Source organism: Hippichthys cyanospilos, chromosome 14 (assembly GCF_059441005.1).
Source record: "Hippichthys cyanospilos isolate Australia breed blue-spotted pipefish chromosome 14, RoL_Hcya_1.0, whole genome shotgun sequence".
Taxonomy (NCBI): Eukaryota; Metazoa; Chordata; class Actinopteri; order Syngnathiformes; family Syngnathidae; genus Hippichthys; species Hippichthys cyanospilos.
In genome coordinates this window covers 1,027,501-1,055,342 of record NC_142382.1, presented here as the reverse complement: position 1 = coordinate 1,055,342, position 27,842 = coordinate 1,027,501, and the positions used below count along the sequence as shown (strand labels likewise).

Genomic DNA, 27,842 nt, shown 5'->3' with positions numbered 1-27,842 from the left:
TACGGCTAGCATTTTGCGCTCAGCGGGACCACCGACAATCAACAGCGTCGTCATCATCGCTGTTGATGTTTGCCAGGAAGGAAAAAAAAACAAAGCAAAACAAAGGCTGGTGCCACATGGATTGGGATAAAGGCAAAAAATAGGAATTGCGGTTAATTTTATACAGGTGGAAATGTGTTTGTTTATAAATCGAATTTTATCACCATTTTCTTGTTTGTTCATCATGTTTAATGTGATTTATTGAAATAATATTGAATATATTTTTGCATGACTCTATTTACTCAAAGAAATCACATTCTCTCAATATAAAAACCAAAAAGCATAACTAAGCAAATACTTTTTCATGAAATATATATTAATAAATTCAACATGGGCAGATATTTTATCTTGGGCTATTTTGTAGGTTTGTTTATAATTGATTGGTATTTATTCTTTAATACGTACATGTTTAACACACATTTAAAAAAGAAAAAAAAACAATGTTTCAAATGAAAAATGCTAACGCTAATGTAAAACTAATGACACGCTTTAAAGAGACGTTATGTTCCAAAATCTTTCCAAAACAGGAGGCAGCCATTTTGGCACTAGCTGTCGACTGAAAATGCCATCACATGAAGCAAAAACCGAGGGCACAGAGGTGTCTAAACGGCGGCTCGGGGGTCATTTGTGGCCCGCCACCCACCTTTTTGCGGCCCACAGCATGTACTAAAAGGTCCTCGCAAAGAGAGTAAAACACGTGATCGCGGCCCCGCACACGCTGACACGTACACACACACGCACAGTCGCTTTTGGCCGGAGGGGCGTACCACTTATGAAGATGGCGAGGGGGGCGGTGGTGAGCGGGATGACCAGAGGGGAGCCGGCAAACAGCGAGTAGATGACGCCGCCGATGGACTGCCCGATGATGGTCTTCCTCACGTCTGATGAAAAACACGCAAGGTCAGATCGCCGTAATATTCCCCGGAGCCAGCTTCGGCGTAATAACACCGGTCGTAAAATGAAAGCCATTTTTCATAGCTAGCTCGTGCGCCGGCACGGGAAACGCAAAGACGCTCGTCGGGCCCCACCGCGCGGTCGCTGGCCGCTGTTTAATAGCTCCAGTGCGCCTAAACACACTTAGGTGTTGCTCCACAGGCCCAACCGTCCTTGCTCTTTTCTGCCTCATTTGAATGTTTAGAACGTATTAAAAAAAAGATGGTTATTGATGTCGTCAGGCCCCGCTATGCAGTTGGGATCATTTTGGCACAAATGCTTTGAAATTACCGTCCACATGTTAGTCAGTGTGATTTTTCAACCTTATAATGCAATGCATTCCTCACTGTCATAAACAGACCCCCCCCCCCCCCCCCCCCCCCCCCCCACACACACACACACACACACACACACACTTTAGGGCAGCAATGGCTTTCGTACCTAGGACCAACCCAAATGAATAAACAAGGATCGGAAAGATATCTGTAACCAGACCGGAAGGAGATCCGCTCTCCTCGTGAGAAAAAGAACATTGTTGTCTTCCTTCCCGTTTTTTTTTTTTTTTTTTAAACGTTCTAGGTTGCCTGAACCCGACAGTCAACAGGCCCGACTATGCGTCAGTGCAGTTTTCCGGCTCACTCGGATATTTATAATGCACTTAAAATCAAATGTTATTGATGTCATCAGGCCCAGCGATGCAGTCTGGGGCTGTTTTTTGGTTGACTACGCTAAAATTATGGTCCACGGGCCCGACTATGCAGTTAGTCAGCGCGGTTTCCTGACTCATTTACACAAGTACAAGACACTGAAAAACAGTTGGTTCTTGTTGTCATCGGGCCCGACTAAGCGGTGAGGAGCATTCCGCTAAAATCATGGCCCACAGGCCCCGATACGCAGTTCATTGGTCTTGTTTTCCGACTCGGTTATAACGCACGGAAAAACACATCCTTATTGATGTCATCAGGCGCGACCATGCGCTCATTCATTTCTATCGTCGGGCCCGGAGAGGAACCCAGTTGTTTTGCGGCTCAAGTAGAGGAATTTTGTTGACGGCGGGCCCTGTCGCACAGTTGCTGGAGTTTTATGGCTCAAGTACATTAGGATAATTGGGCCGACGACGCAGTCGGTCAAAGTTGTTTTATGGCCGAAGTACATTAAAGTTATTGTCATCGCACCTGACCGCGTACTTGCTCAGTGCTGGCTCGACAAGATTGTTATAAGGCCCGACTACAAAGTCGGTCGGCGATCGTTGCCATCATCAGACCCGAAAGTGGGAAAGCGAGTCGGGCGACAGTTATAGTAGGTAAGGGGGCGCTGGTACCGATCTCGCCGCGCGTGCTCTCGTCGTTGAGCGAGCCGAGCGCGATGGCGGGGAGCAGGATGGCGATGTACAGGAAGATGGCCGTGGTCATGTACTTCAACAGGGTCTTGTTGTTACCCACGATGCCTGCAGGGGGAGGCAAACACACACAAGCGCAAATCGCACGTGGCTGATGTTGCTAACGGACACTTGCTAATGGAGTCCAAATCAAATACCAGCTTCTGATTATTTATTTCCCAGTTAGAGGTAAAATCGTCGTTGGTGTCTAAAGGCAGATGCTAGTGGCTAGTTAGCTTGTGGAAATAATAAAACATATTCTTCAAAAAACATGAACTAACGTGGCTAACGAGCACGGGTAGGGATATGCATAAGCGTTAACTGCAAAGTTAATATCAAAACATGACTCATTTTTTCAGTTAGCGTTGAAAATAATTCCAGAAAAATTGTAAATAATTAGCTAACGGTTTGTGAGCTTGCGGCGATGACGACGGGTCGTTTAGTAAACATGACATAACATAAAATGATAATATTGCTAACGCGCAGTAAAAAAAAAAGTATTAAAAAAAAAGCATTATGTGGAGATAGGCTAATGTGGCTAACAAATGCATGGATGTGGTTAGCATCTAATTTGTGCAGATTACTTGCAAGCTAATGTGGCTAGCGAGCCCTCGTTAACGCACAGGAAGCGCCTTCGGCTCGTCGTCGAGTTGACGTTAGCGGATCGTTGCTAATTTGCGCCGCTTGTGACACAAGCGGCACACGGACGCGGATAAGTTGGCAAATAGTTGTCAATATTAGCGTCAGGCTACCGGGAGGCCGACGTTCCTTTCGGCGCAGACGCGAAGCTTAATTTGGCTTAGCGACACTTAGCTCAGCTCAATTCGGGCCAGACAGGCGGCGGGCCAATCCTACCATCTGTGAAGTCGGAGGCGTAGAGAGGAAGGCGGCGACACAGGTCCTCGTAAATCCCGCGGCCCGCTAAGAAGAAGTCGGTACACTGCGCACACAAAGGGGGGTCCTTGTTAACGAGGTCGCGGCAACCCGACGGCGCGAGACGACCCGAGCGGCTCGCCGCCGTCGACATGGCAACCAGCGAGTGAGGGTCGGCTTCGGTTAGCCCGAATGCCTTCAATTCGCTATTGTATCGTTTTCGCCAAACTTCTTTTTCACCTATTTAGTTAGGGACGCTTTGAGTAAACAGTGCGAGGAATCGCCATTGTGCTTTCGTTTCAATGAAAAAAGAAGCGGACATTTTGTATTCCTTCATTCCGCGTCGCGTCCTTCCTTGTATTGGAGCCTCGGTGGTCGTCGTCTTTCTTTGTCATCTCGTTCCATCGTTCGCTCATTTGTTTGTTTCGTCCTTCCACCAACCCTTGCTCCTTTATTTTTTTTGTCCGTTCTTTCCTTCCCTACATGGTTCCTTTCTTCACTACACGCATGGTCATCTTCCTTCCTTTCCTCCGTTACTTTCTTCCTTCCTTTCCCCTTTCTTCCTCGGTTCCCTTCTTCCTTCCCACCTTCCTTTCTTGATACGTCCTTCCTTCACTACACCCTCGGTCATCTCCTTCTTTCTTCTCCTTCACAATTCCTACCTTCCTTCATTCATTACATCCATGGTGCACTTCTTACTTCCTTTCCTCCTTCCATTACTTCCTTCCTTCCTTCACAAGACCCTTGGTCAGCACCTTCCATTCTTCCTTCCCTCCTTCCTTCTTTCCTTTCATCCTCCCTTTCTTCAGGTCATCTCCTTCCTTCCTTTCATTCATATTTCCTTCCCTCCATTCATTCATAACCCTCTTGGTCTTCTTCTTTCCTTCTTTCCTTCATTCCTTCCTCGTTCTCTTCCTTCCTTCCTTTGTGTGTTCTTTCCTTCCTTCCGTATGTCCTGCATTCACTACACCCTTGGTCACCTGCTTCCATTCTTCCCTCCTTGCTTCCTTCTTTATTTTCATCCTGCCTCTCTTCACACTTCTCTTACTTTCATTTCTTTGTGCATTCCTTCCCTCCATCCTTCCTTCCTTCACTACACCTTTGGTCACCTCCTTCCATTCTTCCTTCCCTCCTTCCTTCTTTACTTTCATCCCCGTTCGTTCCTTCCTTCCTCCTCTTATTTTCTTCATTTTTTCATTCTTTCCTTCCTTCCTTCACCACACCCTTGGTCAACTCCTTCCATTCACCTTCTTCCATTCTTCCTTCCTTCCTTTCTTTACTTTCACCCCCACTTGTTTCCTTTCTTCCTCTTTGTCATCTTTCATTCGATAACTTTCTTTTCCTTGCGTTCATTTCTGCGCTTTCTTTCCCAAGCCCGAGGAAGGACACCCGACATGCTCGAATGGAGGAAACACACCAATGGAAAATGTCTGCGAGCCCTCAACTGTCAACATGACATGTGTGTGTGTGTGTGTGTGTGTGTGTGTCGGGGCTGTACTATGAGGCCCTCGGAACGGAAGCTGATCGATTGCCAAGAGTGCTTTATGACGGACTGAAAAATGCTGCAAGTTGGCAAAATTTGGCCAATTTTTAAGCGGCTGTGTGCAAGTGGTGAGAGGGGGTGCACCAAATCTGTCAGGATGCAAAGCAGGCTGATAAACATTAGCCAAAAGGGGATCATCTCTGTTAGATGGTGTGCATAGATTCAAATGATTTTTTTGCAGGTGTGTGTGCAAGAGCGAGGTGGTGAGCCACAATTTGACGGAATGTTAAAGGGGGTGCGCTGATGAAAAAGAAGAAGAGGTGCGCTGACCTTGAGGGGCTTGTGTCTGCGGGGGTCAGTCTCCTCCTTGCTGCCCAAGACGGTGGGCTGCTGGTTGGCCGCCGTCAGCTGGTGGCGCTGGAAAACCAGAGCTTCCTTGAACTCCTCCTGGGTTTTGGTCTCCAGAAGCTTCTGGCGGAAGGAAATGTCCGAGAAGAGCGTGGCGAACGTCCTGCCCAGCTCCATCGCCGTTTTTGTGCTCTTCTGCGGCACAAAAACGCACGGGGAATCACTCGGCGCGCCCACTCACGCTCGCCAAATATTCACAACTTTCCGAGTCGCAAACTGCCTTCGAAATCGGCATCGGGTTGGCGCACCTCCTTGCAACTTCCCCGCAAAAAGAAAATTTAAAAAAAAATAGTGAAAAATAGTGAAAAAAAAGTGAAAAAAAAACAACAAAAAAGATACAGTATAATAAATAACAATAACCCTAAAACAAAATGGCTTATGAACCCCTTGATGTACGAAAAAAACCATAAACCAAAAAACAGACAAAATGTAAAAAATAATAAAAAAAAGATGGACGATATAAGAAAAAACAAAAAAATGAACAAAAAGCATCAATACCAAAAACAAATGAAAAAAACTTACAAAAGACATAGTGTAATAAACAAAAAAGCATCATAATCAAAGAAATGGATAAAACTAAGATCACAAAAAGAGGAAAAAACAATAACGAACAAAAAAGAGGAAAAATATATTCAACGAAAACGCATAAACCTCAAATAAAAACATAAGACATACAGTGTATTGAAGAAATAATTAAAAAAAAACATTATGCACAAGGAAATGCACCAGCAAAACAAACAAAACAAAATAATAAAAAATACACAAAATATTAGCATTCAAACCAATTTTCTGATTGACACGTTTACGTTTGATTAGGTCAGAAGGCCGTCTTTTTGGTCAACCCAGCTCATGTCCTTTTTACTGCTGGTTTTAAACCAAGGGACTTGTTTTCATGCTTTTTTTTTTGACTGGAAAAGAAAGAAAAATAGAACCCCCCCCCAAAAAAAATAAAAAACACCCACTGGAGTTGTTGGCTCATTTGTGGATTTGTGAGCGCTTACAGATGACGGTCACATTCAGATTTTGCATGAAAATAAGCATGGAATCCCTTGTGGACGGGGGGAAGGGGGGAAAGGGGGGGGGGGGGGGGGGGTGTCTAAATAATTGCCGGTGCCACTGAGCGGGATCCTTGCGCCGCTGTAATTTGTTTCATTCCAGGTTGGAATACAAAGTGGCGGGAGAAGGTGCCGGCGGAAATCCCACCCGGCCCAAAAACAAAAATGAGGCTTTCCCCAGATGAGAGCGGACGTCTCGCATATTTCTCAAAATCGGAAAAACGCGGCACCGGGCCGGATTTCTTTAGTCGGGACTTCATTCCGCAAATTGAAAAAAAAAAAAAACAAGATGTCGGCGTCCAGCGGAGACGGACGGAAAAAAGAATCAGCCTCCCGAGGACGCCGCACTGATTACTCGCCGTGTCCGCCGTGAAACACACACACACACACACACACATATTATATATATATATATATATATATATATATATATATATATATATATATATATATATATATATATATATATATATATCACCAGGTGGCGCCGTAGCACACTCGTTGTTAAAATGTGCAGTTTTTTCAATTCCTGTCATTTTTTTTTTTAAAACATCGGTGCTCCTATATAGCATTTTTTTTTGTTTATTTCAGGTATTTTGATGTACCTAAAGTGTTTTATTTTTTTCAGTTTCGCACTAACTTGTAACCTGTATAGACACCAAAAAGTCGCTAATAGTTGTTGGAAGTAAATTGATATTGCTTTTTTTCTCTTGATAGTGGACTTTTTACTTTTATTTTATTCCTTTAGTCTTTATTTCTTATATCATTTTAGGTATACATCCAATTTTAAGAAATAATGATCTTATTTATAGTCAACACGGCGAGTCGGGGGAGGGCTCAAAAAGTTCTCTCTTTTCTGGGGGCTTTGCAAAAAAAAAAAAAACGGAAGGTGTAAAAAAACCAAAAGGCGTGTGTTTTGTTTTACCATCTTGAGCGGCGCCAGGACCAAGATGACGTATCGGACCTCGCAGCAGTTCTCCCCCCAGTTCTGAGGCCTCTCAAGCCGCGAGATGCACACGTGGCGACGCTGCAGGTTCCTCAGATTGCACCTAAGCGTGAAGAGAAAAAAAAACAATCGATAAAAGCAAAAGGCCGGAGTTGGGCGCCGCCCCGGAGGCCCGGCGGAGACTCACAGGATGCAGAGCCAGGACTGCTGGTAGTGGACTCCCGTGTCGGTGGCCGTCACGCCCTGGATGGTCTCCGACAGAAGGTGAACTGACGGGAGAACGGCGTGTCACCGGAACGTGCGGGAGGAGCTTAAGACGAAGGCCGTCCACAGCCGAACACGCACGCACCCGGACCCTCCATCGGAAGCCTAACCCTAACCCTAACGTACCCTCAAAGCACAAATTTCAAAGCCTGACCATGCTTTGAAACTCACTCTTGATTTCCAACCCTGACTCACAGCCATAAGACAGTCTCAAAACCCTAATTACAGACCGGAACCCCAGTTTGAAACCCGGCTTCAAAACCCTAACCCATTCCCAAAACTAATTTCAAAACCAGTTTGATACCCTGACTCCAAACCCTAATTTTAAACCCTTACGCTAGTTTGAAACCATAACTCAAAACCCCGATCCGGTCTCCACGACATCATTTCAAATCCCGACTCTGGCTCCCAACCCTAATTTGAAACCCTATCGACTATTTGAAAACGCACTAAACTAATTTTGAATCTTCTTTAAAAGTTGAACTTGAAACCCAACTCTGCGGGTTTGAAACGCGAGCCCTTGTCTAAAATCTTCTTTCAAATCTTAACCTGGACTTGAAGCCCTAATTTGAAGCACAGAAACACTCACCCGTTTTAAGACCCTAATTAGAAACCTTGAAGCACACTTAAAGCCCAACGAATTCCAAAGCTCACCCCAAATTTCAAACCAAAACGACGATTATTAAACGCCGGCCTCGGATAGGCCGTTTGGTCGCCGGGCGACAGACATGCTTCACTCTGATTGGACGGGAGAATCTCGCCGCCGATGAATATGCACGAACGCTTCTCGATTCTTTTTGGGTTTCACTGGATTCGCTTTGCGTTTGTTCTCCATCACGTGCGGCGCCTCGGCCAATGGCGCGGCTCCCGTTCGCGGCGGAAAAATGATGGCCGTCGCCATGGCGACCGCTGGCGGGAAGGCGCGATGAAAGGTGAGCGCGAGCGGGAAGAAAAGGAGGAGAACGTTTCAATTTGCGCAGCGAAACCTCAGTCGGAAATCTCACAAGAATTTTTACCGACAGGTTGGATTTGAAAGCCCCAACAAGACTTGATACCCTAAAGCGACTGAAACCCCAACTTTGTCTAGAACCATTGTGATGTCATTTTTAACAGCAATCCCGACCCCAATTTGAGACCTTAGTTTGCAATGTTCTAATCCTGTTTTGAAAGTTGTAACCTTGATTTTGGCTGGAAATACTTCTCGAATTTAACACCGCTGCCTTGAATCCTTCATTTGAAATCCTAATCTCTCTGTTTTGAACCCTTCCCTTGGAATCTAATCTTTATCAAAAAATCCTAATCCTGGTGTGAGACTCTAATTTGTAATCTAAACAGGGTTTGAAACCCAATTAGAAACCCTAATCCTGTTTTTGGCTGGAAATACTTCTCGAATTTTACACCGCTGCCTTCAAGCCTTAATTTGAAATCCTAATCCTTGTTTCAAACCCTAATTTTTGCTACAGTGCCAAATGTGGAACCGCACCTCTGGTGTACAACCAATCGAAATCTTGATGCGAAACCATTCAACTCTTCCGTTGTGATCGAAACTTTTTTAGAATTCTCAAACACTGTCTCACATCAGCACATTCCTTGAAGCCCTAAACAGTAACCGTAATCCTTCATTTGTAATCCTAATACTTGTTTGGAGAGCTCATTTGGATTCGAAACCCTAATCCTGTTTTGGTGGTCATTTCAAACCCAAATTAGAGATGCAAACACCATCTCACATCAAAGCCTGCCTTGAAGCCCTAATCCCTCATTTGTAATCCTAATGCTTGCTTGAAACCCTAATCGGTAACTGTAATCCTTCATTTGTAATCCTAAACCTTGTTTGAGAACCCAATTTGGATTTGAAACCCTAATCCTGTCTCAAAGAGGTCTTTTTAAACCGTAATTCCAGACGTAAACATCATCTCACATCAACGCTTGCCTTGAAGCCCTAATCGGTAACCGTAATCCTTCATTTGTAATCCTAATCCTTGTTTGAATACCTCATTTGGATTTGAAAACCTAATCCTGTTTCAAAGTGGTCTTTTCAAACCCTAATTCCAGACGGAACCACCATCTCACGTCAACGCTTGCCTTACCCTAATCAGTAACCCCAATCCATTTGTAATCCTAATCCTTGTTTCAAGACCTAATTTGGCTTTGAAACACACCCTAATTTGACCCTTGTTTGAAACCCCAACTTTGCCTTCACACCCTAATTTGAAACCTTAGCAGGCCTTTTTCCAAATACTAACGTCGCCTCAAACGGTCGCGGCAAATACGGCCGGTATTCCGATTGTGCGTCGTAATAATGCAAACGTGGCGTCTAATATGCCTTGTATTGGCTGGAGGTGTGAAAGCAGGTTGAGGAGCATCTTTGGAGGTGACCTCAATAAAACCCCACAATCTTATGCAGCCTCAGAGATTAACTGTCTGTCACACACACGCGCGCGCATGCACACACACACACGCGCGCGCAGGAATGATTGGTTTCCCTCATGGCCGACGGAGGGCCCGGTGAAGGAGGTGATTAAATGAGACGAGGTGGCAGATGAAACACTTATCCTATATGGAGGCGTGCGGCACGGGCCAATCAGCACGCGGCACGCCGGTGATGTCACGCCGCGCCGATGAGAGGACGTACCGGGAGCGCAAATCGACCACGGCGCCAAAGTAGCGAGGTCGAGTGGCGCTGACACGCTAGGCTAAATTACGGTTACGTAACGCCGACGCGCTAGGGGAGAAAGAAATAAAAAGATCGCACAAATTACAAATTGGACACGAACTGTGTCGCGCTAACCCGCATTTAGAACGCGTTCCGGTAAAGAAATAAAAAACATTTGAGGTCATTCTCCTACAAACTAGCGAAAAATGATTAAGATGCCAAAGGGTCACAACAAAATCCTACGGAACACATGTATTCGTATCGGACGCTAATTTCCTCGAACAAGAAAGTAACTCTCAAACTAACATATGACACATTATTCTTTAGCCTCCGCAAATCAGACTGCAATTAGCTAACGAGCAAGACAAAAATGAGAAAATGCTAACCGGAAAGTAGCCAGCAAACTGAAATACAACATATGACAAAACGACGCTAACGTGCTACGCTAACTCCGTATTAGAAATATTTTCCGATACATTTTACACATTTGATGTAATTCTCCAAGAATAACACGCCAGCTTGCAAACGAACATACAACACAAAGACAGAGAAGCTAACACCAAATTAACTTGACGAAAATGGTAAGATGCTAATGTCACACTAAAACTTTGGAAACAATGTACACGCACATTTGAAGTTAATTTCCAAAAACCAGGAAGTAGCTTGCAAACTAACATGCTATATAACAGGCTAACATCTGCCAAACCAGGAAGTAGCTAGCCAACGACACAAATGATAAAAGCGAGGCTAGCATGTCATGCTAGCTCCTTAGTAATCTTCTGCGATAACTAGTTATTTGATATTATTCTAAAAAAATAGCAAAGTAACATTTTGCCATCGGATTATTTACGGTTTTCAACAGCGATTTAAAGGCGTCATTTAGCTAATGGCCACGATAGCCACAACGCGGGGGATGATTTCGGTCACGGGCACTCAGGTGGAATGGCGATGATGATGGAAAAAAAAATGCTGTTGGGGACATTTTTTTTTTTTTGGTCCTATGGTAGCTTACCGTCATCAAAGAAAACAAAACTGTCTGCGTGCAAAACAGGGGAAGAAGAAAGAGGAGGAAGACAAGGTCAAAAAAAGTTCTTCACATGACCTAGATTAAAAAATCCCTTTTTGGTGATTTAGTTACAAAATTATGAGGCACTGTAAATCTGCGTACCAATAATTAGTCACATAACCAGAAAAAAAACACACAATTCACGTTACTTTTGAGTGATTTGTTGACAGAAAATTGCACTAAACGAATTACCTAGCAACAATTGGTCACATGACCAGCAAAAACGACTTTAGTTCAACCATATGTAACATTGTTGCTTTGGAACTTAGTAGCAAAACAAAAGCGCGATCCAAGAAGTCTACCTAGCAACAAATGATCACATAGTGCCCCCCCAAAAATCTGAGCATGTTCATTTTGCCTTTTTTTTTTTTTAATTTGATTTTTTATTTAATTTGAAATATACATAAACGACAGATTAATCATTTCTGCGTTACGCCGGTGGCCTGCAAATTCTGCCCGGCAACAGGTGACCTGATGCATCATTGGCAAATATGTTGCTAATTGGCTACACTTTCCAATGCGAAACGTCTCCGATTTTCTACGTTCTTCTCCCCGATTGCGAATCGGTGTCGTGTTTACTTGCGCAACTGACAAAATGTTACATCACATCTGCAGCGCCGCCACTAATTAGCTTCTGGCTGCCTGGCGTCGGCCATGATTGTTGTTTTCTCCGCTGCTAAGACGTTTCCTCGGGAGGGGAGAGCTGCTCGGGTTTTTTGGCCCAATTTTAAAAAGTCTCCCCCGCCAACTCGGGGGGCTAACTAGAGGGTTATTCCAGTGCGTGTCCTCCTCATTTTAAAATGTTGTGCAGGGGAAAGTCTCCTTTCATTATGTCCACCTCATTAATGTTACGCTGACCTTCAATGAGTGACGGCGCACATATTTCACAATAATGTTCCATAAATCTTTTTATTTTTGGTCCGGTCTACTACATTAAGTGCAATTGTCATTTTGTATATTAGCATCTAGCAGATAGCGCGAGGTTCTTCCACCGATTTAGCGGCAAAAATCAACAACGATTTATATTCCGAAATCTGCCTAGCAACAAGTGACCACAAGACTAAGGCAGAACATAAATATATATATATATATATATATATATATATATATATATATATATATATATAAATATTAGGAGAGGACCACTTGATTTTCTAATAATTTATTAATCATAGGAACATATTATTTTTAAAATATTATTTTATCGAAATTTTACGTAGGAGCAAGAAAAGCATGGTTCATTTTTCTCACTTTTTTCCTCGGAAATTCACTGTTTTGAAGGGTGACATACAGAATAAAATGAAATATTACGCTACAAGGGTTCATCTCAATATGGGCGATTATAATAAAAAACAAGATGAAACCATTTTGAGACATTCCAAATGGATTCTGAACCGTGACTAATGAGAATCCTTCTGTGAATGGATTTTTTTGGCACGGCCCTACTTTTTAGTATTTCAATAGAAAGCCTTCTGCCTTCTCAGTCAAATGGAATTTTCCATTGATTTGCAAAATTCTACCGGCTGCGCAGGAGCGGCGGCCGGCTGCCATGTTGAAGAGGCGTTTGAGGACCTCCGCTCGCGACGGATGACACCACTCAATTATCACATGGCCCGGGTGCCAAAGGCGGGGGGCCCGGCGCGGGCCGCCGCTCACCCGTCCCGCCGCGACGTGACAAGTCATCGAATGCGCTTCTCGTCAAGGCAGAGATCGGAGCGAAAATCCAATTGTTAGCATCCTTCCGGGACGCGCTACGGCTACGTTCCCGATCAAAGTGGAATAAATGCGTCTGGTTACTCACCGTTGACTTCTTGCGCGCCGGCGTCGGTGAAAAGCAAACTCATGATTTCCTCAAAGTTGCACCCCGGCTCTGGGGCGTTGTCGTCCTGTCCCACGTGCCTCAGCATTCTCTTCAGGACGTCGTCCAGCGACGCCGCCGTCTCGTCCAATAGGATGCTGGCGCGGGCCAGGAAGCCGTCCAGGTCGCGGTGGGCGCGGATCTCCTCCTCGAAATTCATCAGCTTCACGTACTGAGCCACGCAGACCACGTTAGCATCGTTAGCCCGGCTAGTTGAATTCTGCACTGCTGCGTGCTAACGTAATAATTTAGCATTCTAAGTAGTGAAACGCAAGACTATACGTTATGGGGTTTTGTTGAGATTCGCAATGTTAGCATGCTGACAGTCTGTTGGTATGTTCGGACTTTTGTCAAAGCAGCAGAAAAAAAAAACTAAAAAAGATCACGATGACAGTTTTAAGTACCGCACAACTCCACAGCATCGTTAGCTTAGCTAGCAGACAACGTTTATTATGTATTGGGTAGCTATGTGTTAGCATAGAAACATGCTAGCATGTTGGCGCTCATAAATCTAATGAGGAATGAGATGTCATGTGCGTTGTTAGAGCGCTTAGAGTTAGCATGCTAGATGTTAGCATTCTAAATATACATTTCCCTTTTGCTAGGGTTCATTAGTTTCATGTACCGCATCATACCACAAAATCATTAGCTGAGTTAGTGAAAAACTACATTTATTCTGCATTGGGTTGCTATGTTAGCAGTGAAACCTCTAGCATGGAGGTGCTCCACAAATCTGGGTCAATATGGGTTGTTAGAGCGCGTAGTGTTAGCATAAAAACTGCTAGCATGTTGCGGTTCAATATCTTGTCTAGTGAAGAATGAGATGTTCAGCATTAGATGTGTAAGTTGACATGGGTTGTTAGCATGCTAGCATGCTAGCTGTTAATAAAGTACACATTTCCCCTCTGTTTTGACCATGTATTGGAGAAAATGTTTTTTTAGTAATAAATATCCATAGTTCCCGATTATGAAAGAGTAACGAAATGTTTTTAGGCATTTTTCTGAATTAAGAAAAGTATTCCTTTACTCAACACTTTGCCAGGCAAAAAGACAAAAGACCGCCTCCGAATCTTTCGAGAGACGCTCGAACGGACGCCAGATGATTGCGGTTCGATAAAGAGCGAAGACATCCAACCCGCGCTCCCGCCGCCCACCACCCAAGCACCGCTCCCCCCCGGGGTATCGATCGAGGGATTGACAAAAAAAAATCCCGAAGACGGGTGGAAGCCCCCGCTGCTCTTTGCAAAACATGAAAGGACGTCTTTATGGAAAGACATAGCGACACGCGGCATTGTCACACTGTGTTTGTTTGCGTGTCTGGAGACACGGGTGGGCGTCTATTTTGGGCTCTCGTCATCCGCTCGTATTTTTTTTTCTTCATTTTATTTGGGGGTGGGGGGGGGGGGGGTGACAACGTCTTGAGATCAAAGGCAGCAGATCCGACGCTGTGCAGGGATGCGGGCAAACATTGGAAGTGCTCGTTTGACGACAAAGTGCGCTAAAATGGCGGCAAAAATAAGATCCTTTTATAGAATATGGACTACGTGAATTATTTTTTCCTTCTTTGCATTATTCTACATATGTCGTCAGTAAATCGTAAATACGTTAGCAGCGACTCCTGACTGGGTACATCCTCTAGAAATTAGTATTACCGTATTTCCCGCCCTATGAGGCTCAACGGATTATACATGAAGGCGCACCCTCAATGAATGGCCTATTTTAGGTGTATTTGAGGTGTTTTCAAAAACAGGGCGCGCCGCATTATAAGGCGCACAGAATAGAAGCTTCAGTTAACAAAAGGTCACAAGACTCTCCTCAAATCATCATTCCCCGCAGAACTCTATGGCAAAACCATTAGCGTATATTCTGCATTGGATTATAGAGCGCACCTTCAATGAATGGCCGATTTTAAGGTTTATGGATTTATTTTACGAAATTGTGCTTTCTTTTACAAATACTTTGCACCACATAAATTGCTTCAAACCCTAAATTTACTGCCATTTTGGACGGATTGAAAACCTGATGTTTTGTCATGCATTTGCTCCGATTTTTGCATTAACTCTCTAAACGGCAACTCGCAAACAATAGAAGTGGTGCAACTTCTGTTGCAATAGGTGCAGTAGAAGTTTTTGGACCCCAAAACCACCAGGGAGCGCTGTTGGACAACTTACAACATTTGCAAGCCTTTCAAAGACTTCCTTGAATGGCTTAGCCTGGACTCCCATAATGCAAAGGGACTCGTGGTTGACAAAAGGCTTCGATCCAAGAACTACGCGTTTTCGAATGGCCTTTAACGTTTTTTTCTCACAAAATGAAAATTCTTCTAAACCAAACAGCCTCGGAAAATATATATATGCTAATATACATATGTATGGGTAGGGCTGATGCCACCGAAGGTTTTGAAAGTCAACGTATATTTCCATTTGACCACGTTATGAGCCTTTCAAAGTCGGCCCGAGTCCGAGTCGGGTTATAATAAGGCCAGGGAAGCGAAAAAGCCCCAGACAGCCAAGCGTTAAAGGACGCGCGCTTTGCATCTCGCCATTTGCATCTTTAGCGCCGCGGCGCTAACCGGCCCGCTAGCTCGTTAAAGCTCTTTTTTTTCTTAATGAAGTCATTTGAGGCTTACCCTCCTGGACGTGTTGAGCAGCACGCAGCCAAAGTCGTCGCTCTCTGCGCGGGAGGCAAAACAAAACACAATTAGGGAGCATGTCATACACTTTCAGGCTACGATGGCATGTTGGAAGAATAAAAATTCAAAAGCGCAACAAAGTCCGGAGGGAAAAGTCACGTTTATTCATGTGGATAGTTGCTGACGCTGGCTGAGCTTCCCGGCCGGTGAGGCGCCGACATTAGCATCTGATTAGCCAAATTCGCTTGCTTAAACACGGTGGCGTCTCCGCCCTTCCCCCGACTGCCGGACAAGAAAAATTGGGAAACTTTTTTTTTATTTTTTCCACCTGCTCTTTCAAGCGCCCCCATATATATATATATACATATATATACACACACTACATATGCATAAATACAGTATTTGTGTATATGTATGTGTGTATATATATATATATATATATATATATATATATATACACATACACACACACACATACATATGCATACATACAGTATTTGTGTATATATATATATATATATATATATATATATATATATACACATACACACACACACACATACATAAGCATACATACAGTATTTGTGTATATATATATATATATATATATATATATATATATATATGTGTGTGTGTGTGTGTATATATATATATATATATATATATATATATATATATATATACATAAAATATTTTTAAAGGAGTATCTAATTGAAAATGAAAATTGATTATGTTGGAAAAGTTGAACAATATTTAGATCATTTTTAAATGTAGATAATATCTGAAAATGTTGACAAAATATTGAAATTGTTTTTTTTCCCCAGTACATTTGCGATTGATTTGGCGGCCTCTATGGATATTAGCTAAGGACACGGCACAAGGGACAAGAAAGAACTAAGGAGAAGCGGCTCGGGCAGCCCGCTCATCACGTCGCCGGCGGGCGGCGCTTTGGCCAGCCCGTGAAAATAATCCCAAGCGAGCGGAGACGAGAAGGAGACGGTTCGCAGCCAAAAGCCGAGAAGGGCCGGCCGAGATGTCGGCCCGCTTCCCCGATAACGCTTTTAATCTGCACGTGATTCCCAGCTCTGCGGCGATACAAGACAAAAAAAAAAAGGGGGGGGGGGGGGGGGGCGGGGGGAGGAAACCTTTGATGCTGGCCGACGTTACGTAACGGAGCTCAGCATCTAGCGGGGGGAGACGGCGTTATTAGCATCGCGCGGGCTTTCCTCCGCGGCCTGTCGGGATCGATGGGAGCTTAAGGAAGACGCCGGCGCTGCTGCGTGAGCGGGATGTTGGGGTGGGGGGGGGGGGGGGCGCACGTGGCCCACACCGCGCTTTAATTGCCGTCGGGCAGCCATGCTAAGAAGATCCGTTTTACATCCATAGAAGATTAGCGACACGCCTTTGCTGATGTGAACTAAGCCTTTTTTTTTTTTAAAAAACAAAAAGATTATGTTTTTTGTGACATTTATTATGTTTCAGAAAAGAATTTTTGACATTATGCACTGATGAAACAAGCTTCTAAATTTAAGTCTACCGAATGGATAATGTACATTAATGTCATGTAGTCATTCTATTACTATTCTGTTCTATTTTTGCCGTGTGAAGTGTATTTCCAACTCCACGGCACTACGTGGTGCAGTGGCGCGCTCGTTGTCAGAGTATGTGGAGGAATTATAAAACTTTTTACTTATTTAATGCCGGGCGTGTATTTTCACGTTTTTATACGTTTCCAGACATTCAATTCTTCGAAAGTATCGAATGAAATGAATGTCCCACATGTACTTAAATGTCGATTTAATACTTAAATATCTGAGATTTAATGTCCGGACTCTGTGAAAATACGTCCTTGGCATTGAATGAGTTAAATTGCTGTCAACATTTTTTTTTTTCTAAATCACAATGATTTTTTTTTCATTATTTTGACAATTTGGGGTCTTTTTTCCTACATTATTCTGGCGTTTTTTTTTTTTAATTATTATTTTGATGTCTTTTTTTCACACTATTCTAGCAGTATTTTAGCCAAGGGATGGCCCACTACCACTAGTGTGATAACTACATTAAATAGTCATACCATGTTGAACTTTGACACCATCTGGGTGAAATTTCAGCTCCCAAGCAATGCTTACCCCTTGATGCGAATTGCCACAAATATGCAGACCAAAGGATTGGACAAAATATTGCACAAAAGCTCCGCTTATTATTTTAACATTTTCCACAGGATTTTTTATATACTGTATAATAGATAATATATAATAATATTTTATAATATATATAATAAATGATTGTGTATTTCTTCCATTCAAATTGATCAAAATTGTCACTGTCCAAAATGATTCTCTTTTTCAGCCATATCACCCAGCCCTAACGTTAACCCTCTCTATAAAAACTCCATTCTCTCAGAAATATTCAGACCCAAATTCTATGAAAGAAGCAACTATTAATAGCTTGATGTTCAAAGAATCTTTATGCGGAGCTGTCTTGTGACCGCGTACAAACACATTGGACGAAATGAAAAACATTCCTATCATACAGATGATGGAGAGTATTATGAAGTCGACTATGTCCCGCGCAAAAGGAAAACGGCGAGATTTATTTGCGCGGCGACCTTTGGCTAAACAATAAATCTGCGCTCAAGCGAGTGCCACCAAAAGACGACTCGTTCATATCCGACAAAAAATGACGAGTTGCTAATATTTGACGGTGATGAGGTTTAACGGGACGCGCTTTGGCGTTTTTGAGGCCATCAATTTCGGACATGCCATGTTGTTAACGTTAGCTCGCGCGCAGTTAAACACCCACAAGACACCGCGTGCGGCGCCGGACGAAAGGTCGGGAAGGGAGACGAAAAAACACGGGAGAAGGAGAGAGCTTCAAAAAAAAAAAAAAGGAATTAACAGCCATCATAGATTCTGAAAGGCGATTTTAAACAAAAGGTCAGAGGTCACAAGACATTCTTCACTGAAATCATTGAAATATTACCATATTTTCCGCACTATAAGGCGCATTGGATTATAAGGCGCACCTTCAACGAACCGCCCGTTTAAAAGTGGTTTCATATATAGGGCCCACTGCATTATAAGGCGCATAGAATAGAAGCCACTGTAGTGGCTGGTCTTGCCTTACGCAGCCACTAGATGGAGCTGCGCGAAAGGGAACGTCAACAAAGCATCCGCGTACTTTGTCTTTACAGAAGTAACGTTAGAGAAAGATGAGTCTGACATTTTCAAGAACTGAACATGTAAACAAGTAGAAGCTTGACCCACAAATGGCGCCTACTCGCGACATGGTGGCGTCAGTGAATACTATCCATTTTTTAGTAACAAAGGCATTTTCGAAACAAATCAGCCGGCGCATACCGACACCAAAAGCATCCCGATTTCCAAATAGGCGCAATCCAATCTGCCAAATCGATAAACACGCAAATCAACTGGTTACCCCCCCCGCCCCCCCAATATGATGCCATCGTCACGTTTCCAGCTAGGGGGCGTCTGCCACTCTCCTAGTGCACTTGGGACTGTTGCCATGACAACCGCTGACCCGGGAGGGGCGGGAAGGGGGGGGGGCTTCCCGGGTCCAAATGGTGTGCACCTGCGCGGAGCCATCAACACCTGCCATCCCGTCGCCATGGAAACAGTGCAGCAACCCCGCGGGAAGGATGTCAAAAGTTGAGTATTTATTTATTTATTTATTTTTAATTTATGACAGCTGACACTGAGCCTTGTTTATCAATATTGTTTATGTAACTCATTCAAGTTCAAGGACATATTTTCTTTTTCTTTGGAAGTAATTGATTACATTAGGTACAAAAAAAAACCCCAAACCTAACCCTAAAGTAATTGGTTATTTTAATGTACACAATATCCAAAGTATTGGAATATTTTAGTATATAATTAATTACATTTTAAAGTACCAAAAGTAATTGAATACTTTAATGTACAAGGTAGCTAGAGTACCATTATTAAGTAATAAGTAACCAGAATATTTGATTACTCAAGGACAAATTATTCACTAAAGTAGCTAAATTGATCGAATAACTTCATGTACAAAGCAATTGATTACTTTTGACCTTAATTTTCTCTCTCAAGTAATTTAATGTACAAAGCATCTAATGTAATTGATTACTTAATAACAGAGTGCTAAACAAAGTAATCCATTACATAAGTAAATAAATACCAACTAAAGTTGCTAACGTAATTGAATAATTTAATGTACAAAGGAATTGATTATTTTTGTACCCCGCTAATTATACTCCCTATTTAGACACTCCTTTAGTCCCTCCCCCCCAAAAAAAGAAAAGAAATCTAAATAAGTAGCTGGGATTGAATGTCTGCGGTCTTAAAACATTTTTGTCACAGTTCATTTTGGAACAGAGGCGCACTTGATTGGGATTCTGACCCACCGGCGCACGCACGCACGAAGCGTTGTGCAATATCACACGGCGGTAAAAATAATGCGGCTAATTTTACGAGCATCAATCAGATGACGACACCGCGGCGTGGAAACAACTTGAAAGTCCTTCGTCAAGGCCACATGCTCCCGATTTGGATCTAACGCATCAGGATTATGCAACAATAGCGCCTTCTTGGATCTCCATCAGTATGTTAGCATCCCTGACGGTGTTAGCATCTCAAACGTGTTACTATTGCCAAGTGAGTTTGCCTTCTAAAATTTGTTGACGTCTCCCAACGTGCGTGTTAGCTTCCCAAATGTGCGCCATTAGTTTTTGAGGGTGCAAGCGAGCTAACATCACAGGTGTTAGCATCTTTATTGATTGCGTTAGCGCCTACAAGAGACATCTTTCAATGTTGTTATGGTGTTAGCATTGCGAACGTAGCAAGTGTGTTAGCATCCCCAAATTATTATCAAGTACGTACATGTGAGTTCTCAGCAGCAACAAACTTAACGTCTGTGAATTAGCACTCGCTACGGTATTAGCATCCGCGCATGAGTACACTGACCTGGTCCAGGAATGACCTTGTTGTCGTAAAGATGGACGTCGTCGGCGGAGGTGATGGGCGAGTCCTGGACCTCCTCTGGGCCATCCTGTTCCTCGTCCGGCTCCACCTCCCTCTGCTCTGAGAACACCAAGATGCGGCGTCAGCATTTAGCGCGCACGCCTCATTGAACTCTGTCATATTTTGCTGGCGATGTTAGCACTAGCAGGGACGTCTCCATGTTGTTTTTTACTACCGCAAGCGGGTCAGCTCATAAATTTTGAAACATTTTGTTTACATTTTCAGCAATAGGGGGGAAGCTTGTTACCACATTTTGTTAGCATCTTTAGCAGTTTGGGTTGTCATAGTCTAACATTTTGCTGGAATAGTTAGCTATAGCAGAGACTTTGCAGTCATGATCTGTTAGCATTATTAGCACTAGCTAAAAGCACGAGGACTAGGTCAGATAATCAACTCTTGTATGCCAACATTTTGTTAGCATTTTTAGCAATAGCAGTGGTTGCGTGTCAATTCAATGCCTGTGCCGTGCGTGCTACGTTAACTTAGCATCTTGGCGTCTTGTACTGGAGAAGGTTCTGGTCTTAACTCACCCATTTCCTGAAAGTAGTATCCATTCTTAGACATGCCACCGGGAGGCGCCTCTGCTGGATGAAAGAAATGCGATTTCAGCAACGACATCATCGTCATCATATTAGCATCATCACAAACATAAAAGCAAATCTTTGGGATTGAACGCTTACATTTTTTGCTGGTTCGGCATTTGTCAGAGCCCCGCCCCCTTTCTGTCATCTACTCTACTCTATTCCGCCACTACTAGAGGGCGACATCTGACTTTTTTTCTTTCTGGTCCGTCATTCGTCTACCTCTGTGTGCACTCGTAATAATCCTTTTATGTGTTTTTTTTACACTTAGTTAAAACCATATCTGTGGTTGGACAGTTACACTGCAATTGTAACGCAACGCGATAAGTGTAACACAAACACAAAGCCAGCTAAGGGGTTTCGGCCTGGGCTGCAATACACCATCATGTGTAATACAGAGGACAAGAGTGCAATTAACAATCATGTCCACTGGATGGCATTATCATGCTTTATATGACTCAAATGGTGAGTGTCAGTTCTCAATTATAAGAACCTACAACTATAGAAGTCAGTTTCATTAACATCTGTCTAAATTTGTCTGACTTTCATCTGTCACATACACTACAAGTGAAACAAAGTATTGCAGAGGTTGAATTTATAACAAAAAAAAAATAGGGAATTTAACGGTATTTTACGGTATATAATTAGGGCATTAAAAAAAACTACCTTGCATTTCCTGGCCGACAGCCAATCAGAGAAAAGATGCAAATTTGATCTGCATTCATTGGGTACTCGAAACGCATCCCAGAATGCTCTTATCAGTAAGAAATGAAACCACGACTAAGAAATGGATCATGTACAATTTAATGGATGGTAAAGTCAACTTTGTTATATCTCTGTTAACTCATTCAATGCCAGGGATGGATGTATTTTCACATTTTTTTCAGTTCAAACATTAAACCCCATATTTTGAGAATTAAATCGATGCTTGAGCATCTGAATGTCTGGACTCTAATAAAAACATGAAAATACATCCTTGGCATTGAATGAGTTAATATTCACAAATCGACGCTTAAGCTTGTTTTTTTTTTTTTTTTTCCCTCGCCATGCGGCGGCTCATCACTCATCCGGAAAAAAGTGACCCGTTAGCCAAGCTTCCAGCGCGGCCGCTAATGTCGCGTTAAAATGTCGCCGACCTGGAAGGTGACATTTTATAAATGCCGGTGGGGAAAAAACCAAGCTGGTAATTTTCACCTCAAGCGTCACACTGTACCAAGACGACGATAATTAGATTGACTTAGCTAAACGAGTCCGTCTGAGCGTACGCAACCTCGCCACCGTCTGCCGGAACTTATTTCGGCGGAATGACTGCTGGGCGGCGCAGAAGGGGCGTGTCCCTTCACAGTGCAGCCTTTGTCCTAACGTCGGAGGCATGCGGCCCACTTGTCAAATATTTGCCGCCTCTCTAGAACCACATAAAACGATGTGTGCCTTTTCATTAGCTGTCACAAAACAAACGGCGGTAAAGGGGCCAAGTAAGGCACCCTAAATTGACGGCGTCAAAGTAAAACAGATGACTTGGATGCACCACTACCAAACGCAGGCAGATCAAAAGTGTCACTGCGGTTAAGGTACCTAATACGAAGCATCCGAGTCAAGATTCCGGCTGTGTGAAAGGGGGCGACGTAAAAGCTGGGACTAAAGGGTGACGCTCACTTCTCCTGCCCTGTTCCGTCTCTCCTCAAGTATTCAAGGCCCTTTCACGCTGTTTTGCACTGAAAGCAATTGCAACACCTGTCTCTGTGTGAAACTGTTAAGACACAGCTCACTCATGCGTCAAACAATTCTCTTTCACCCCACTACCGTTTTTCGTGAAAAACACCAACACAGAACGATGGCATAAAAAGCAACAAAAAGTTTCAGTTTTCAAGGTCATCTATCTGAAATAGCTTAGGGGAGGGCTTCAAAATTTAACACTAACACCCCTTTCACACTGTCTGTCAAATTTAACTAATGAACTAAAATATTGTATTAAAAAAATAATAATTGTTTCATTTCCCTGTGTGAAAGAGGCTTGTGACATGGCTTCCTTTGATGCATCAAAACACCCCTTTCACACAGTCACCGTTTTGCATAATAAATACCAAATACCCATGCGGAAAAATTGGACAAAAGGCAACCACAAAAATATCCGTTTCACTTAAAACGGACTCATTCCCGCACCTACTGTGCAAAGAAAAATAGGTATGCTTCAACTATCTGTGCAAAAGGGGCTTGTGATATTGGTCTTTTATGACTCAACAGCCCCTTTCACACTGTCACTGTTTGTGTGAAAAAAACTAACACAACAATGGGATCAAATTCATTTGCAGCGGCGTGAAAAAGTCAGGGCTGGGGTTTTAAATTTGACTCCAATAATCATTGCTCCAATAACTTATACCGCATTTCTCGCGCGCAACGGTCATTTTATCACCTCCCATTTAACGCGAACCTCATCCGACGCAGCTTCGTCATTTCGGAGGATCTGCGTGTGAAGGATCTAAAGTACGTCTATATGTCGCGTTGTAATATCAGAGCTACTTTTCCAAACGTAACACGGCGTAAAATGAGATTGAACGTCCCCTTTGGCGCAAAAATACATTTTGGAGAATGCGGCGTACGTTTCGCCCCGGAGGAGTTTGCAGCACATCACTCAGGTGGAGACTAAACAAACATCAAAAGGACTATTTTGGAGTTGTAGCTTTTTGAGAAAAAAGGCTAAAAATGACCTTTTTAGCATTTAGTTTACAAGAATGCTCGAATGTTGCAAATACGCCGGAACTTATCTACAAAATTGTTTGAGGGGATTCACGACTACGTGCACGCCCTCGCAAGTGTGTTTGAACATATTTGCGAGCGCGTTCGAACGTACTTGCATTTCGCTGTCGTCGTTATGGCTAAAACTGATTGTATTATTCTTATGACGGTTTAAAGCGGGTTACTTTTTTATCGTAAATATTCGTTAAAATGACGAACAAAAGATCAAAGTATCAGCGTGAAATCAATCACCTTTAAACGGTGAGTAAAACCAAGTCCCGCATTATTATGACAACAGTTGGACAACGCGAGTTTTCTTAATTTCCTTCTCTACGAATTTACAAAGTCCAAAAATTAGCCACGCTAGCGTGACGAATCATCTGAATTACACCTTAATCGTGCGTACAACCAAATTCCGGGCATCAGTGTGTCACGAATCACCTTTAAATGACACCTTATTACGCCTTATTGTTATGACATTAGACGCCAAAGACATTTCCTTCTTTTTGCGCTTGTCAATCATCAGCTCTTCCTTGTTTTTTCCACAGCCACCAGGAAGCCAAAGAACAAGGCCGAGATCACCGGAGGAGACCGAAAAGACTTGATTTGCAAAAGTAGGCTTTCAATTTTTGGAAAGGGAAATATTCTTGAAATGTTTTCACGCAAAAAGCGCAAAATATGTGGAAAAACGAAGATGGCCGAGCAGGCCTCTTTTTTTTTTTTGTAGGCGTCTTTTTCTCCGCTTCCACGTCATGAAAAACTGGATGCGGTTTTTGGTCCGCAAGGAAAGTTACATCTTTGTGCGCCGCGCACATGACAACATGCGGCATTTTGTCCTCGCGGGGAGGAGGGCGGCGCGCCGCAAATGAAAAGCGGCAAGCCGGCCAGCAAGCGCCCGGGATCTTGTGCTGCCTGCGAGAAAGCGAGGAAAAGGAAAAAAAAAAACAACAAAAAAAAACCCGCAACAGAGGCAAGAAGACGCTGCCGGCGCCTGGATTTAATTGAGGCGAGGCAAGAAGAGAATGTGTGAGCAATTAGCAGGAATTCCCTTGCCTTGCCTCGCACGCGCACGCACACACACACACACACACACACACACACACGCCTGTAGCACACTTGTGTCGTGTCACATAAAACCTTTATTAGCAGTACTGGCAATGTTCTGAGGTGCCTTTTAATATTCTTAACTGTCATACAAGCAGAAAAATGACTTGAGCACTGCTTGAAGTAAAACGCAATAACAATGAGACGCTCAGGCAAACACACACTAACGTGCACACACACACACGCATTAAAACTACTTAACCGCAGTTTGGGGGTAAATAACAATAAGACATTCAGTTCTCGCTATATTGGCAAAATTAGCGAAAAGTCTTATTGCGTCAGATTTGCGCTTCACGTGTCGCTTTTTTCACTGTGTGAAATTGTTGCAAAAGTGCAAAAATGAGTAAATGACTTAAAGTGGTACATTGTCATAAGTGCAAATTTCATTTGTTAACTTGCGCAATTCATGCATTAACATTCTTAACTTCCATAAACACATCAAAACAAGTTGACGAAAATTTGCGGACGAATGTAATAACAATAAGACACTCGGTTTTCACTATGCTGCCAAAGGTAGCGCGCAAAGATTTGCGCTTCACGCGGCTCACACAAATTTAAGCGCGTAAATTTGTTATGCAAAACGTGTCTTTTGCATTCTGGACTAAACTCATTTGTCGTATTAAAAACAACAACATAAGTAAAAAACAACAACATTTTACGATGTTTAAAAACGCCATCCGCTTTGTCCCTAAATGTAATAAGAAAAAGACACGGGGCCGACGTGTGACGGCTAGCGGCTAAGCATCGTGGCGGCGGCGTCACAACTGTTTACGCAAATTGGTCAAACTGTGAATTCAACGCCACTTTCTCGGCTAGCTAGCCAATTAGCGATTCCCGCAAAAAGTTGCGTCGACGCGGCATGATGGGAAAACTCGTTTAAAGCCAGAAAAACAACAAAGGCTTGCGGGAATTCACTTTCAGAGTAAAAATGTGAGCGAGTGTGCGCGCCGAAGAAATTCTTTCTTTCTGATGATGCAATTTCTCAGATGTGTGCGTGTGTGTGTGTATTATGTGGATACGTGTGTGTGTGCATAACAAGCCCGTGCGAGTGCCGCTTTCTTGTCTCGTCTTTTTATATTTTGTGTGCCCATTTGCATGTGTGTGTGTGTACTGTATAATTTGGAAATGTGTGTGTGTGTGCGCACAGATGGCTGCTCGCCGGCTGCAGCGTGTGAGATGCCTTGCCAGCGGTGAATACTGATCAGAGATCAGTGTCACGATGACATGTGCGCGCACAGACACACGGGCACATCCGCACACACACACACACACACACGTCTAAATTATTATACAGTATACACACACACACACACATGCAAATATACACACACAAATAAAGACATAAAAGCGGCGCGCACTCACATGGAGGTGGAGCGTTTATGCACACACACACACGGGGCTTTTCTATCGTAGTGGGGACATAAAGCATTTCCTAGTTGCTAACGCGAAGGTTAAGCATCGCAACAGATTGCTTAAGCTAACCCTTAGCATAAGCTCAATCCAAATCTAATCGAAAGCGAGTGTTGCGAGGTCTGAACTGAAAATTGTCCCCACAAGTACAAGGTGTCCCCACAAAGTCGTGACGGCCACATCAAGAACTGCACACGCTCACACAGTGTTCTTACTCGCGCACGTAAACACACGCAGATGTTGTGACAATTCGATGTCATGTCACCACTCACCAGCAGGGGGTGCCATCCATATTTGCAAAACAAACAAAGTTGTTTCAAAATCGCGACGATTCGGAATTTCAAGATGCTAATAAACGACTTCATTACGCAGACGATAACGTACGGCGCTTTTTATTATCAGCTCTGGCTCCGTTATAGCATAATTAGCCGCTAGCAAGCAGCACTCAAATGCTCCTTTTTATAGAGATATTTTATAAATGTACAGTATAATAGTGCAGTCAATTGAAATTTTTATAGCAAAACTTTCCAGAATTGCAATTTATAAGGGCATTTTACAGCCACTGTTTTCTATGAAACTTTTAATGGAACTCATGTCGATATTTACTTGTTTTTCTTCATAGAACTTATTTGGCTCTGAAAAAAATTCTTATGGCGTTTGAACGTGACTTATCAAAGTTGGCAAATGTCAGCATCTTTTTAATGTAAAAATGACGCAAACATCCGTTTTTGTCTGACTTTCTGTAAAGTTAGCAGAGTTCAGTTGCCACACCAAGTCAATAGTTGTAAAATTATTTTGTCAAATTTAAATGAATGGCTTCCCTAATAAATATGCACTGTGTGTGTGTGTTGGGGGGGTGAAGAGTTATTTTGTATTTGGGGGTTCCATCATACAAATTTTGTAAACAAGAAAAACAAACAAAAAAAGATTTTAACTTGGGTTTTCAGCACACCCTTTGTCGATGTATAACGAACAAAAAGAAGGGAAAAAAAGGTTCCATTCCATTGCCCCTTGTATTAAAAAAATCCGAATATCTGTCTAAATTCTAAAATGATCCATCTACGTCTTGAAGAAAAACACTTTTTTTTTTTTTTTTGAAAAAAGCGTCATCTATCTCCCAATTAGGGGAAGGTCGGCGTTCGGCTTCTTTTTTCACTTGGCCGACGCGAAGGCGTGTGGACTTGGCAGGTGTCCCTAATGAGGAGTCCGTCGGGCTCAAGGGGACTAAGAGGTCAAGACCACCCGCGGCCCGCCAAAAGCGCATCCCGGCTCCGCAACCGATATGCAAATGAGCCACATTCTCTCATTATGATCCCGCAAGGATGGACGCCGTGGCGCGCGCGGGCTAATAACGCTGTCTCGCGCACGCGCACACCGCATCGCGCCTCCAAATTGACGTGCTCAC

At 43.2% G+C, this 27,842-nt stretch overlaps 1 protein-coding gene across 5 annotated transcripts in view; it reads right to left on the bottom strand.

Moving 5' to 3' along the window:
* slc4a11 (solute carrier family 4 member 11) overlaps nucleotides 1-27,842 on the bottom strand; it is a 46,253-nt gene that overhangs the window by 12,459 nt on the left and 5,952 nt on the right. For 2 of the 5 annotated variants that reach the window (XM_088433479.1, XM_088433480.1), the window contains exons 2-12: nucleotides 21,137-21,190; nucleotides 20,550-20,666; nucleotides 15,586-15,629; nucleotides 12,900-13,128; nucleotides 11,045-11,068; nucleotides 7,303-7,384; nucleotides 7,095-7,218; nucleotides 5,037-5,249; nucleotides 3,206-3,290; nucleotides 2,294-2,419; nucleotides 807-920 (exon numbers count right to left, since the gene is read on the bottom strand). In XM_088433479.1, the coding sequence (XP_088289605.1) occupies nucleotides 807-920; nucleotides 2,294-2,419; nucleotides 3,206-3,290; nucleotides 5,037-5,249; nucleotides 7,095-7,218; nucleotides 7,303-7,384; nucleotides 11,045-11,068; nucleotides 12,900-13,128; nucleotides 15,586-15,629; nucleotides 20,550-20,666; nucleotides 21,137-21,190 (1,212 nt within the window). The remainder of the gene's footprint in view (nucleotides 1-806; nucleotides 921-2,293; nucleotides 2,420-3,205; nucleotides 3,291-5,036; nucleotides 5,250-7,094; nucleotides 7,219-7,302; nucleotides 7,385-11,044; nucleotides 11,069-12,899; nucleotides 13,129-15,585; nucleotides 15,630-20,549; nucleotides 20,667-21,136; nucleotides 21,191-27,842) is intronic. The other 3 variants (XM_088433481.1, XM_088433482.1, XM_088433483.1) reach the window with 3 other exon arrangements.